This window comes from Phoca vitulina, unplaced genomic scaffold (genome assembly GCF_004348235.1).
Source record: "Phoca vitulina isolate PV1807 unplaced genomic scaffold, GSC_HSeal_1.0 scaffold59, whole genome shotgun sequence".
Lineage (NCBI taxonomy): Eukaryota > Metazoa > Chordata > Mammalia > Carnivora > Phocidae > Phoca > Phoca vitulina.
Window position 1 is genome coordinate 5235757 of NW_022589762.1, and position 13181 is coordinate 5248937.

At 54.0% G+C, this 13181-nt stretch overlaps 1 protein-coding gene across 1 annotated transcript in view; it reads left to right on the forward strand.

Moving 5' to 3' along the window:
* Nucleotides 1-1533: 1533 nt before the first annotated feature.
* Nucleotides 1534-13181, forward strand: part of CCND2 (cyclin D2) — a 30056-nt gene continuing 18408 nt past the window's right edge. The window contains exons 1-3 of the mRNA XM_032390768.1: nt 1534-2034; nt 3842-4057; nt 6715-6874. Coding sequence (XP_032246659.1) covers nt 1840-2034; nt 3842-4057; nt 6715-6874 — 571 coding nt within the window. The 5' untranslated portion in view covers nt 1534-1839. The remainder of the gene's footprint in view (nt 2035-3841; nt 4058-6714; nt 6875-13181) is intronic.

The window sequence follows — 13181 nt, forward strand, 5'->3', positions numbered from 1 at the left end:
GTTAATCGCTAGCACCTCTGGTTTATTCACTCCCCGCCTTCTCTATTCCACTCCCCCGCCTCCTTTCAGGGAACCAAGTGTACAGTTCACCCAGCCCCCCCCCACCCCGCTAGCTCTCCACGCCCGGGTTCGGGCCCCCCTTCTCGGTGAAGGAGGTGCTCGGCCGACCACGGTGTGTCCCGAGCCCTGACCCACGCCATGCTCCCTGCACGTGTCAGCTCGACCAACTTGCTGGGGGCGCCGGGCTCTCTCCCCTTCCCCCCGAAGTGAAATAACACTGAAAGTTGGGGGGTGGGGTGGAGGGAGGAAGGAGGTGAGGAAACGCCACCATATCCCCTGTAAAAGCAGCCTTGACCCGGGGATGCATTTGAGCACATGTCAGAGCCAACTGCGCCGGCAGCGTCTCCACCGCAATCCCGCTCCGGGGGAGAAAGCCCTGGCTGGCGGGTGAGGCGTGAACCCGGAGGGGTCGGCGAGGATGCAAAGCGAAGGACACAGGGTGGAAGTCTTGGGCCTCCGGGGAAAGGAAGGGGTGGTGTTGTTTGCGCAGGGGGAGAGGGGGGGAGCCAAACCTAATCCCTCCCTCGCCCCCCTCCCTTCCCCTCCCCCTCCCAGGCTATTTCCTAGAAAGCTGTATCAGTGTGGCCACGCTCGGCGCAGACACCTCGGGCGGCTTGTCAGCAGAGGCAGGGGCGAGGAAGCGGGTTTTTCCTGCGTGGCCGCGGGCCGCGGAGCAACCTATGGTAGCCCTGCACCCCCCCCCCCCAAGGCCTGCGGCAGCGCTGGGCGCCTCTCCGCTGCTCCCCGTGGCGCCTGTAGCGCCCCCAAGAAGGGGAGGGTTTCTGCTCTAGGGTCACATTCTATCACGTCGGAGAAGCCGCCCCCTCCCTCCTAACACCCACCCCTTCCTCTTCTTCCTCTCCACACACACATGCGGGGGTGGGGGAAGGGGGGACGTTGTTTTGGCCCCTTTAATCGGGCTTTTGAAACAGCCTCGAAGTGATCAGGAACTCAAACGTCCGGGACAGAGCCTTTATCTCTGGATATCCAAGGTTGCTATTTTCCAAAATCGCCCTCCTTAGTCTTCACTTAAGGGATCTGTTTCTAAATTGCATGAGCCTACCCCATCTTCAAGTGATCTACCCGTCATTTCTCGTATCTTACATACATGGGCAGGAGTGGAAAGATTGAGAAAGCCAAAGTTGGAGGGTCGTAATTTGGCATGATACACCCACAGAATGTGCGAAATTAGAGGGAATAAATAGGAATCGGTGTGTTTTTGGTGGGTTCCCCTATCCGGGGCCCCTGGCATGCGGGGCTGGATAGAGGGAGAGGGCCTCGGAGAGCTAAGGAGAGGGGTGGGGGGGCGGGGGACCGCGTTTGAAGTTAGGTCGGGCCAGCTGCTGTTCTCCTTAATAACAAGAGGGGAAAGGAGGGAGGGAGGGAGAGATTGAAAGGAGGAGGGGAGGGACGGGAGGGGAGGGAAGGGGAGGAGGAACCGGAGAGGGGAGCGAGGCGAGAGGGAGGAGAACTAACTGCCCAGCCAGTTTGCGTCACTGCCTCGCAGAGCAGAGAAGAGCGAGCAGGGGAGAGCGAGACAAGTTTGAAGGGGAGGGCAGGCAGAGTTAGCAGCCCCCGAGGCTCTCCTCTCCCACCGCCCATCCCTTTCCTCTCTTCTCCCCCAGCCTCTCTCTCTGCCCCATAACTTTTCTCTCGAAAACCCCCTATTTAGCCAAAGGAAGGAGGTAAGGGGAACCCTCTCCCCTCCCCCCTCCAAAAAAAAACCCCAACTTTTCCAGTCCGGAGAAAGCAGGGAAGCGAGCGGGCACCCGGCTGGCCATGGAGCTGCTGTGCTGCGAGGTGGACCCGGTCCGCAGGGCCGTGCCAGACGCCAACCTGCTCTACGATGACCGCGTTTTGCAGAACTTGCTCACCATCGAGGAGCGCTACCTTCCCCAGTGCTCCTACTTCAAATGCGTGCAGAAGGACATCCAGCCCTACATGCGCAGGATGGTGGCCACCTGGATGCTGGAGGTAGGTCTGCAGACAGACTCCGTCTGTCCCCATACGGATACTCGGCCCCCCCACCCCCCAGAGCAGGGACCCTAAAACTGGGAGAGGGCAGGCTCCGCGCTCGCCGCCCCGCTCGGGTGCGCGAGGTTACCCCGCGCCCTTTGGCGAGACGCGTGGCTTCATTTCTGTTCCCTGCAGGATGCAAGACTAACTGGGGGAGGGGAGGGTGAAAGGGGAGGGAGGAGGAAAATCTGGGAGAAATGAGGCTGTCCTGGGGCGGGGGTGGGGGAGCATCCCGCGCGCGTGTGTCTGCATGTGGCTGCCTCTTCTTCCCACCCCCATCCCGACCTGTCTTGCGAAGCCGCGGCTGCTTTCCGTGCAGTGAAGAAGGGAGTAGAAGTGTGAAATCGGGGCCACAAAGTAAAAAAAAGCAGCCCCCCAAAGGCCAGAGCAAATTCGTCCTAGCCTCAGGTCCCCGCATGTGGTCGCGACTCCGCGTTGGCACTTAAGGGGGGGGGAGAGGGAGGGGGAGGAGGGAGGAGGAGAGAAACGGAGAATTCAGGAGCCCCGGAAGTCGCAATGGAGAAACGTGTGTTTTAGGAGAACCCAAAAGAACCACTTTTTTACCCTTGCTCCAAATCTTTGCCGAGCAAACTGTGTGCCCACGTATGCACAGCTCTGGACCTGCCGTGGTTTCGCCATGTTGCTTTGCAAACTCCGGTTGGAAAGGCTGGAAAACGTCGCCCGCTCCCCCCTCGAACCCCATTATGCCGGCCACCCCACTTGTAATAGTGCCCGCTTCCCCAACCCCCACCTCACGAAGGTTACTTACAGTTTGGCTTTCCAGTTTCCTCAGTGCGGAGATTTGGGTGGGGTAGGAAGGGGGGGGGAGGAGGTGTGTGTAGGGGGAGATGTCGGGGCACCCCTAAAGGAGAGGTCAGAGCGCCCCGTGCCTCTCTCCGGCGGCTCCCCGTTCCTCGGTTTTCCCCCAGCTCGTCACCACGATCCCCAGTTTCTGCCCTTGTGGGCCGCAGCCGGACACTCCCGCCGCGGCGCTTACCCCTCCAAGTTTCCCCTCGGGATCCAAAGCCCCAGGGGTCGAGATACAGACCTTTCCGGCACCCGAAACCTCCGTTTCGGGAAGCCTGGAGCCTCTTTGGGGTTTTCACGCCAAAAGGGCTTTTCTAGGATATTTCCTCGATTTTTAATTATTTTTTGAAACCGTCTCCCCATGCTCCGAGTGCAGCCGCCGAGACTGCGGCTCTTCCTCCTCTCCTCCCTCCCCCTCTCTTCCCCACCTCTCCCCACCCACCCCCCCAATAGCGGCGCCTGGGCCGCAGGGACCCCCCCGGACATTTTTTTCAATTGTCGGGAATGATAGAGCAGGGTCCGAGGGTCCGAATGAGACCAAGAAGACCACCCCCGGAGCTTCCAGAATATTTTTATTGATTTTTTGAAAAGATGACGAAATCCAAAAAAGAGAGTGTGAGTGAGTTAGAGTGAGCAAAGAAGTCAGTAGCCAAAGGGAGCGTCGCAGAGCCGGGCGGCTACTGCGCGTGTGTTTGCCTTCCCAGGTCGGATCTTCAATTCACCTCTTTTTTTACGTTGCTGGGGAATACCCCAGCGCCGATGGGCTTTTTAGATTTACCCCGTTTTCCTCATTTTTATTCTTATCACATATTCTACTCCCCTCCCCCTCCCCACTCAAAAATTAAATATTTTTGCTTCTTTCCATAGGTTATGCCTTTTCATTTTTTTTTTTTTGTCTTTTCCTGGTACTATTCCCTCCACCCCCCTTCCCCCCAACCCTTTCCCGCTCCCATTGTAGGTCTGCGAGGAACAGAAGTGTGAAGAGGAGGTCTTCCCTTTGGCCATGAATTACCTGGACCGCTTCTTGGCTGGAGTCCCAACTCCTAAGACCCATCTGCAGCTCCTGGGTGCTGTCTGCATGTTCCTGGCCTCCAAGCTCAAAGAGACCATCCCTCTGACGGCCGAGAAGTTGTGCATTTATACTGACAACTCCATCAAGCCTCAGGAGCTGCTGGTAATGACCCTCTCCTTCTTCCCCCCTTTCTGGGTGTCCTTCCCTCTTTGCTCTCTCCACGCCTGATAAGCTTCTACCCACTGCTCCCCAGATGAGTCCTTTGATTCCCAAATTACCACACCGCTGGAATTTTCACACTTGTAGGAGTCAGCGCTTTTAATATGAAATGTTTTTGTGTTCCTACTGTGTGCCAGGCACTGTGCTAAGCACCGAGGCTACATCCATGAATAAGATCCCCCGAGACATTTCTGTGGGTGAAATTCATTTGCAGTTGTGTGTGCGGGTGCGTGTGTGTGTGTGTGTGTGTGTGTGTGTGTGTAGGGGAGACTTGGGACACAGTGATAACATTTTAATTAAATTCCAAATTTTCAACCACTGAATTCTGACAAAATAGTTCAACTTCTCACATGGTAGGAAGGTCTTCACATGATAAGAGTGTGTTGTGATGTGTCTCCTAAGAATCCGGAGTTCAAAGGTACTATCTATAAACTCTCGAGATACCTGTACATAGTAGCTGCTCACTAAATATCAGTTCATTGACTTTGGAGCCAAGTCACAATGTGGCCTCTTATTGGAGGAATCTGAGGTCTGGGTTTCTAGATCCAGTGAGGCTGTGATCTCTGTCCGATGACAGGGGTCCTCTCTCGACTCTGATTTTCTGCCAGCAAACCTCCCCAACCCCGCCCCCTCACCCCATCTAACTCTTTTTCCCTGAAGCTTCACACTTAGGGCGTCCATGTTGCAGCAGTCTGGAATGGTAGAGTGGCTCCCAGGCCCACCTTCCGTGGTCTGCCCACCTTTCTCTGCACTGTTTGGAAAAGGGGGCCCCCCTCTAGCCCCCCCTCCCCCTCGGTACTGGCAAGGCCTGCACAAAGTCCACAGGGCTAGGACTGGCTGCTAGAACTGAGCTCTTTGTGAGAGGCCTTCCTTTCTGGGGCTGTGCTGCCATCTAGTGGCAGACATGTGCAAGGATGGGGGAGGAATTGCGGGGAATGTCGAGAGGGGCATGAATGACTTCACCTTTGAACCACTGCCAGATTTCAGCTGCTTCTGGTTTGGTCCGGGAGGCCCAGAAAGGTGCTTTCTTCTGGGAGATCTGCTTCCTTTAATAATAGTACAAGATGAGTGGTTCATACTCACATTCCCCTGTGAGAAGAAAGGGCTGGAATTTCAAGCCATCTTAGAAGACACTGGTTGTTTAATAATTTTGTCTTTTTTTTTCCCGTCCCAACCCTCTGTAAAAAGCCAAGGCAGACTTAAAAGCATGTAAAGGAAAAATTGTTAAAATTCGTTACTAGTTTGTTTTCTCATGGGAGACCAGGAAAATGAATCTTCCATTTGGTTCATTTGTTTCAACGTGATGGTGGACCGTGGTGTTCTTCAGGACACCCCATTTTTTTCCAGGACCAGACAAGCTAATGAATAGTGCTCCGCAAAACCCTGCCTTTTTTTCCATTTCCTATTTCGTTATCCCAGAGGCTGGGATCGGGAGGAGTCCTGTTTTACACCAGAGAAAGCTGAGGCCCAGCAAGGGGAAGGTTGTCACCCCAGATCACACAACCACTTGGTGCTACAGGAGGGGGGCTGGGGGCTCTGGTTGCTGGCTTAGCAAATGGAAGAGAGCCTGGGGTTTTTTAGGGCAAATGGGGGAGCAGGGTGCACATGCACGCTGGTCTCTGCCTCTCTTTCTTCTGAAGACAATTAATGGACAGGCCCGTTTTCCCTCTAATTGCACATACTTTCAGGATTTCCTTTTTGGCTTGTTTTACTTTGAACACAAGTCCCCAAATGTATCCGGATAAGGGAGAGAAGAAGTTTTTCACGAGGTGGGCTGGTGGTGAGAAGCCCATGAGAGACGGGGTTGCATTGTTTCCCCCTCGGCATTGAACGGAGGGATTCCGTTGACTGTGCACAAGCACTTTCACTTTGCCCCAATCACCTCCCGCTGCAACATGGGGCTGCTAATGACCATCCAGTGGGTCCTTCAGTCACGATGACAAAGGCCTATGAAACATTTAGGTGAAAGGGCACTCTGTGGCTGAGTGTCCTTTCCCCAAGACTTCTGCATTATGTGTGGAGGGGAAAGTTTTAAAGCAGAGAAAAATGGCACTTTTTGGCACCAACTACAAGTCAGCTAATTGGTTGCCAAGGAGTTGGGCCCAGGAACCTTATTTTGAGCTTCATCTGTGTGCATCATTTTTCCATGAGGATTAAAAAGACTATTAATCCAGCGATAGAGACATAGACAATAAATTACTACCTAAGGGCCACAATGACCTTGGCAGTATCTTTTCGTAGGTTCAGCTTTCTGGGTGGGCAGGCAACAGCACTGCCTGCAAGTCAGGGTTGGCCAGGGGTGGGGAAGCCGAAGAGGAAAAGAAATAGGATAGAGTCTTGGCAACAGCTACCTGGGCCCTCATTATTGCCTGTCGTGCCTGCCACTGGAAGCCTAAGAAGAGACGCCAACAATTTCCAAGCTTTGGGGGACACTTGGACAAATGGGCCCGCCTCCCCATCCAGCAGCGTCCTCATGAGCATCCTTAAAATGGGTCTGGATTCCAACACACACCCCCCTCCCCCCCCACTTCCCGGACACCACGTCAGCCTTTGGGTTTTATACTCTTCTCTTCCTTCTTCCTCCCTCCCTTCCTCCTCAGGAGTGGGAGCTGGTGGTGCTGGGGAAATTGAAGTGGAACCTGGCGGCCGTCACTCCTCACGACTTCATCGAGCACATCCTTCGTAAGCTGCCCCAGCCGAGTGAGAAGTTGTCTCTGATCCGCAAGCATGCGCAGACCTTCATTGCTCTGTGTGCCACCGGTAGGAGCAGGCCGGAGCCGGAGGGGCGGGCCTTGGGAGGGGCGGACACAGGCTGAAGAGCCCTTTGGGGGGTGGTCAAGGGGAGGCTGACGGGGCTACTACCTGGCATGGGCCTGGGGGGCTTAGGAGATGGGTGGTCCCAGGTAACCTAGAGTACCAGGTTTCATGCCCCGGCTGTGTTTTCCTGACTTTATCTGAGCTGGTATATTCTTTTTTCTCTGCTAAACTCATAAATGGTTTATGACGACAGGTGTGGTAAAGGAAAAAAAAAATAGTGCCTGTTAAAATAATTCTTTATGATGTCTAAAGTGCTCTTTGAAGATTATATATACTGCTCTCTGGTTGTGTTTAAATCTTTAATCTTTTGAGGAAAAGGATGGCTTGGAGATAAGCCCAAGAGGAAATTTGGGGGGTGGGGGCAAATATAGGTTAAAGGAACACTGTCAAGATAAATACGCGGCTTGCCCTGATAAGCAGTAAGGGAGGCCAAAGGAGTTCTTTTTACTGTAGGGCACATATGTGTAGCTGTTCCCTCTGCTGGACGGGGGAGTAAACCTGGCTGGCACTCAGCAAGGACTCACGTTCTGAGCACTAGGTTCTGATGCCCTCGCTTCAAGTGCTGGTATTTTGATTTTGGTTGCAAGCTTTAACGTAGCAATCACAACTGGTTTTTTTATATTAAAAGCTTTCCACCCACCCTGTTGATCCCACAATTGATACATAGTTCTTACTGGCCCATTTGCTTTGCATTTCCCTAATAAACTAAAGGCAGTGGTTTGACACTGTCTCATTAAACTGAACCTTGGCCAGTTTCTACCATTTTTTTCTTGGTAGTGGCCATGGGAGAGACCCTGGAACCTTAATCATCCAGGGGAGAGACACCATAGGTAAAGAACTGACATCTGGGCAGATCTTTGGTTTGGGGGTGGGAGGTTGGTGGGGGAGTGGGGAGGGCTGGGGTGCAGAGGGATCAGCCCCAGTTTGTCAAAGGTTGTTGAATTTTATAGTTGGGACTCAGGGGGTTAACTCCTTTCACTGTCTTGTTACATGGTATTCATGAGTGAGTACAGATGGATCACACAGTATGCAAAAGTGTATATGCTCTGTTCTCAGTCAAAAGGTCAGGCTTTGCTACTTCTCACTGGCTGACCTTGGACAGGCTGCTTAACCTCTCTGAACCTCAGCTTCCATCTGCAAAACACACCTGGGGGATACATGATCCTACAGCCTTTTCAGGGTGGTTAGGAAAAGGAAAATCAGAAAGAGACACGTGCAAGGAGGTACTTGGTGAACCAAGGAATGTGTAGACAGTGTGTTGTGGTCCTACTTGTGGGAAAATGCCACTGTCTCCCACTTGTAACTTCATCCAAATCCAGCAGGACCCCTTGCTCTGCCTGCACTGGCTGGAATGTGGGATTCCCTGACATGCACATTGGATGCTCGGGCATGGGTTTTGTCCCACTGGTTTTCCGCGGTGCTGCCCTTCCTGATCCAGACCCATCCCATGGCGTGTGTATGTGCCCTGGGCCCCTTTGTGGGAGAGTGAGCTGCCCTTCCCACAGCCCCGAGGGGGCTGTTGTTCAGAGCCCCCGTGTATACCTTGCTGCCTTTTAGACAGTAGCCTAACCATTCTTTTGCTTCCTCTCTTCTCCTGCTGTCTGGCCTGGGGCCCTAGAGGTCAGTCCCTCATTGACTTGTCATTTTGTCTCCCAGGCCTGGGCTGTCCCTTCCTCTCCATTGTCATGATTCACTGTGGGGGAGGGGCCAACCAGTCCTTTTTTCTCTGGCCCTAGGACAGCTGACCCCCTTGACCCTAAGCTCCCCCATTGCCCAGCTGTTAGCCAGAGTTCTGCTTTGACCTTGTCTCTTGACTGACAGATCTTTTGGGGTCTGTCCACCCATCCCTCCATTCTCATCTCTGATCGGGGTGGAGATGGTGGGTGGGATTACCCAGGCCTGGGTAGATCCCCAGATTCTGTAAAGGCCCATTCTCTAAAATTGGGGATCCCATCCCCCGCTTCTGATCTTCTTGCCTAGATCCTTCGGGTGGCTGCCAACTTGGGGCCAGAGTGAGGAGCCTGGGCCTCGGGCCCTGAGGACAGAGGCCCAAGGGGTGGCATGGGAAGTCACAAAGACTGCCTTTTGGGAGACTTGAGCTAGACTTGGACAGGAAGAGAGGAAGGATAGAAGGAATAACTCCAACTGAATAAAAACCACAAGCCAAGTACTCAGCCTTAGGTGTGGACTGGTCAGAGCGGGGCGGGGGGGTGGGGGTGGGGTGGGGAAGTTTCCTGAGTCTGGGAAGGATGGGTCTGTCTCACAAGGCTTTTCTTTCTCGATCTGTGCTTGAGTCTGTGTGAAGGACTGGGTTAAATAGCGTCCTCACCGTGGGGAGTTTCATAGCAGTTGGCCTGATGGCATCAAAGCCAAGGGCTGCTCTTCTTGGAGGAAAGATCTTCCAGTTAGAAGAGATGCTGCACTTCGGGCGGGGCCCGGGTGTGACAGATGGTTGAGGGCCTAAGACTGCCTGGCAAGTAGCGGGCGCAAGGTAACTGAGAACCAAAGGTAGGTGGTGACACCGAGACTGTCCTGTCTGCTCTGTGTGCCTCCCAGCTCCGTCCTGATTCCCCCAGCCCTGAATATTCTGCCCAGAAGCCGAAGAGGCACCTGTAGCCAGGGTCTGGCAGGCCTACAGTGGGCCCTGAGGAGGTGGTCACCAACCCTGGGGCGGTGTGGCCAGTTAATGGGGAGAGCTGGTTGTGAATGAGCTGGCACTAGTCCCGTAGTCTGTGTGGAGAGTGCGTGTGTGTGTGTGTGTGTGTGTGTGTGTGTGAAAGGGGAAGAGAGAGAGGGCAGGAGAGCAGAGAGGGGCCGTGAGGAGGGGAGGGAAGCTGCAGTTCTCCTTGCCGGCCAGAGGGTAAGAGGGCCGGGCAGAGAGGTGTCCTCCTACCCTCTCCCTCCTCAGCTCAGAATGGCTTCTGGCGGGAGAGACCGCCTGCAACTGCCCGGTGTCCCTGTCAGGGCCAGTCATGGTCCGCAGAGGCCCTGGGGTGAGAAGCAGACCTTCATAACTGCTGGCCTCTGGCGTCCCCTTTCCTGGAGCTTTGGATCCTGGGGAAGCAGAACTGAGCCTCAGTGTCCCCCCTGGTTGTAGCTCTAAGCTGGGTGCCTGGGTGGCTTCAGCTCTAAGCCACAACCAGGGGGACACTGGGCCCACTGTAGGCCTGCCAGACCCATGGTAGAGTCCCCCAGGTCTGCAGATGAGGAAAGAAGGACCATGGAAGATGACTCAGGATTGCACTCGGGCACAGGAAGATTCTTGATGCATGATATCATGCTCAACAGATGCTTCCAGTTAGTCTAGAAAAGCCAATGACATTGAGTTTGAACTTGGTGTGGGGGTGGGGTGGAGGTGCTTAACCTTCCAGGCCCGTGGCACCCCACATGTCCCTCTTTTTGCCCAGGGCCCCACCTCAAGGTGCTGGGCTAATAAGCTCTTTGCACCATGCCCGTGAGCAGTCCCGCCCAAGGCTCCCGACCCCAAGGTCTGAGCCCCAGTGATGATAACACCCCTTGTGTTCCCAGTCTTCCTGGCTTTCCCTAAAGATGCTTCATGACCTTCCATCATGAGGTGTAATCATAGCTGGGACCCTGAAAGGGTAGGTGACTCGGCCCCTTATCCAAAAAGGGAGGTGTGCCCTGGTGGTTGCCAGGTGGGAAGAATTTAGACCACCTTCCCCTCTCTGAGCCCCCGCACTGCCTCCAAGGCTGACAGGGTGTGGAGCCGAGGGGAAGTGGCAGTCTCTTCTGCACGGGCACCCCGTGGGGACAGGCAGTGGGACAGGGTTCTCTCACTTCCCGTCTGGCTGTAAAATGAATGAGGGGCAGGCTGCTTGCTATTCTCCAGCCGTCTCCCTCCCCTCCTCCCACCGAGGCCTTTGGCTTTACATTGCCATCAGCTTGGCGTGGCAGTCCTGCCCCATGCGCGGATTATGCGCGGATTATGCGCGGATCATGCGCGGATCCTATTCCGGGGGTGGTAGGTGAGGGGTGTGCTGCTCCCAGCATCGGTTGGCCAATGAGCATCCGGGATCCTGGCCTTTTTAACTTCCACCTTGCTGCAGGTTGGAGGAGGGGGAGAGACTGGGGCGTCCCTGTTTCTCTTCAGCCTCCGGGCAAGTCTCTCTCGCCCCCTAGTGGTGATCCAAAGCACAGCGGTCACTCTTGGACTTCAAGGTCTCCGTCACCATAGCCAAAACAATTCGCGCTAAACTTATGTGCAGGGCCATCTAATCTGTGGTTTCAAACCAGCTTAGCTCAGAGCTCTTTCTTCAGTGAAATCTTACCAAGGCGTGCAGATACCAAGTCTATGAATGTGGAGCCCTCGCTGCCCTTGTCCAGATTAAGGAGCCCAGTCAGACCCCAGCAGTGCCTATGGCGGTCTTGGGAAGTTAAGTGGGTTGTGCAGGTCACACAGCTTGCTGGTGCCATGGCTAGGACCTATCTCTCTGACCAGGGCTTGCTTTGGGGGGCTTTTCTTGCACTTCTGATAGGAAAATCACCCTGTATTCCTTCGTGGGATGTGGGAGGTAGCCTTGAGGAGCTATTCACATTCTGGTAAGTTATAAAGAGCACTGGGTCCACAGTCCGAAAGTCTCAGCCTTAACCCCAGGCCCAGGATCGGGGATTAGACAAGTCAAGAATTCATCGATTCGGGGTGCCTGGGTGGCTTCAGTCGGTGAAGCGTCTGACTCTTGATTTCAGCTCTGGTCATGATCTCAGGGTCGTGAGATCCGAGCCCTGCGTCGGGCTCCATGCTGGGTATGGAGCCTGCTTAAGATTCTCTCTCTCCCTCTTTCTTTGCCCTCTCCTGCTCCCCTCACTTGCACTCACACACACTCTCTCTCTCCCCTGCCCCCCAAAAAGAAAAAGAATTCATTGATTTCACCTGTAAAAGGAAGCGTTTTGAAACCGATGAGTTTTACGTTGGTTTTTATTAATACCTCACCACTACTACTTGGATGAGTAAGCGACCAATAGAGTTGGGATTCCCCTAAGGTGTGCCCCTTGCCTCCACCACCTCCCCAGGAGGGAGGAGGTCGTGTCAGAGGCTTCTAGTATGTGGGCATTTTTCCTTGGCTCTGGGTGAACCACACCTGAGGGAATATAGGGACACTGGGAAGGGAGTGGCCGACTTCTGTCTTCCATTCATTGTACGAGGGCCCTCGGTTTCTCCCACTCCTGACAAACCAGCATGAGGCTTTGGGGACTCGATGAGGTCATTTCTGGGACACAGAACACGAGTGATAGGGGAAGATTCTCCAGGCAGCCCAGAGCCTTCATTCTTCCTGGCGGTCTCGGCACGGTTGGCCTACTGTCAGCATCCGCCTGTAGCCCGGGGATGCGGGGCACCTTCCTCCTCATGCCTGCCGATGCTGAACAGCATCTCCCAATGGTCAGGATTACCCTTCACAGTCCCAGAGAAGGTTCCCATGGTCAGAATAGTGGTAGGACACTGCTGGCTTGCCAGGGGCCAGGCACTGTATTTTTACATGGATTAGTCCTGTCCTCAGACCAACCCTATGAGGTGGGTGCACTTCTCCTGATATGCTCGTGGGAAGATGCAGGCTCAGAGAGGTCAGGTAACTGGGCCATCTTCACACAGCTGGTCGGTGGTAGGACAGCGGCCTCCCTATACTCTACCTTCCAGTTCTTAGAGCTACTTGGCCCAAATGCTTCCCATGTCCTTAGAGAGTCCTAAGTATCTTCCCGCTCCTGTCCCCTTGGGCACCCCCTTTCTTTTGAGAAGTGTCTTTACTGGTTACCCATGCAGGGTGCACCTAGCCATTTAGAATGCACTGTTCTGTTCTGTTCCTATGTTTTTGCCTCGGGGGTGGGGGTGGGGATTAATCCTTGCTGCCCGGAACAGGGAGGAACACTTGTGATGACTCTGTTGGAACCCATCACTGGTCAATGCTGCGGAGGAAGGAGGGGTCTCAGGAAGTCACCTCTTACCATTCTGGGTAGGCAACGGAGGGTAGAGATAGACCCTCACTCTCTGACTGTGACTTTTGCCCCAACATATAGCTCGTTGGTATTTTTGACCAAGAGATGTAGAGATTGCGGAGAGATTTTTTACTTGGTATTTTATTTTTGCTGAAACAAAATAATATGAGGAGAAAGATTTACAAAATTACTTCTATTTCTTCCATCTCAACAGTGGGAACATTTATATACGTTTTCTGTGACTCCTCCTACTTAAGTCACATGCACGGGCGTATATGTGTTTTTATGCATCTGTTTCTAG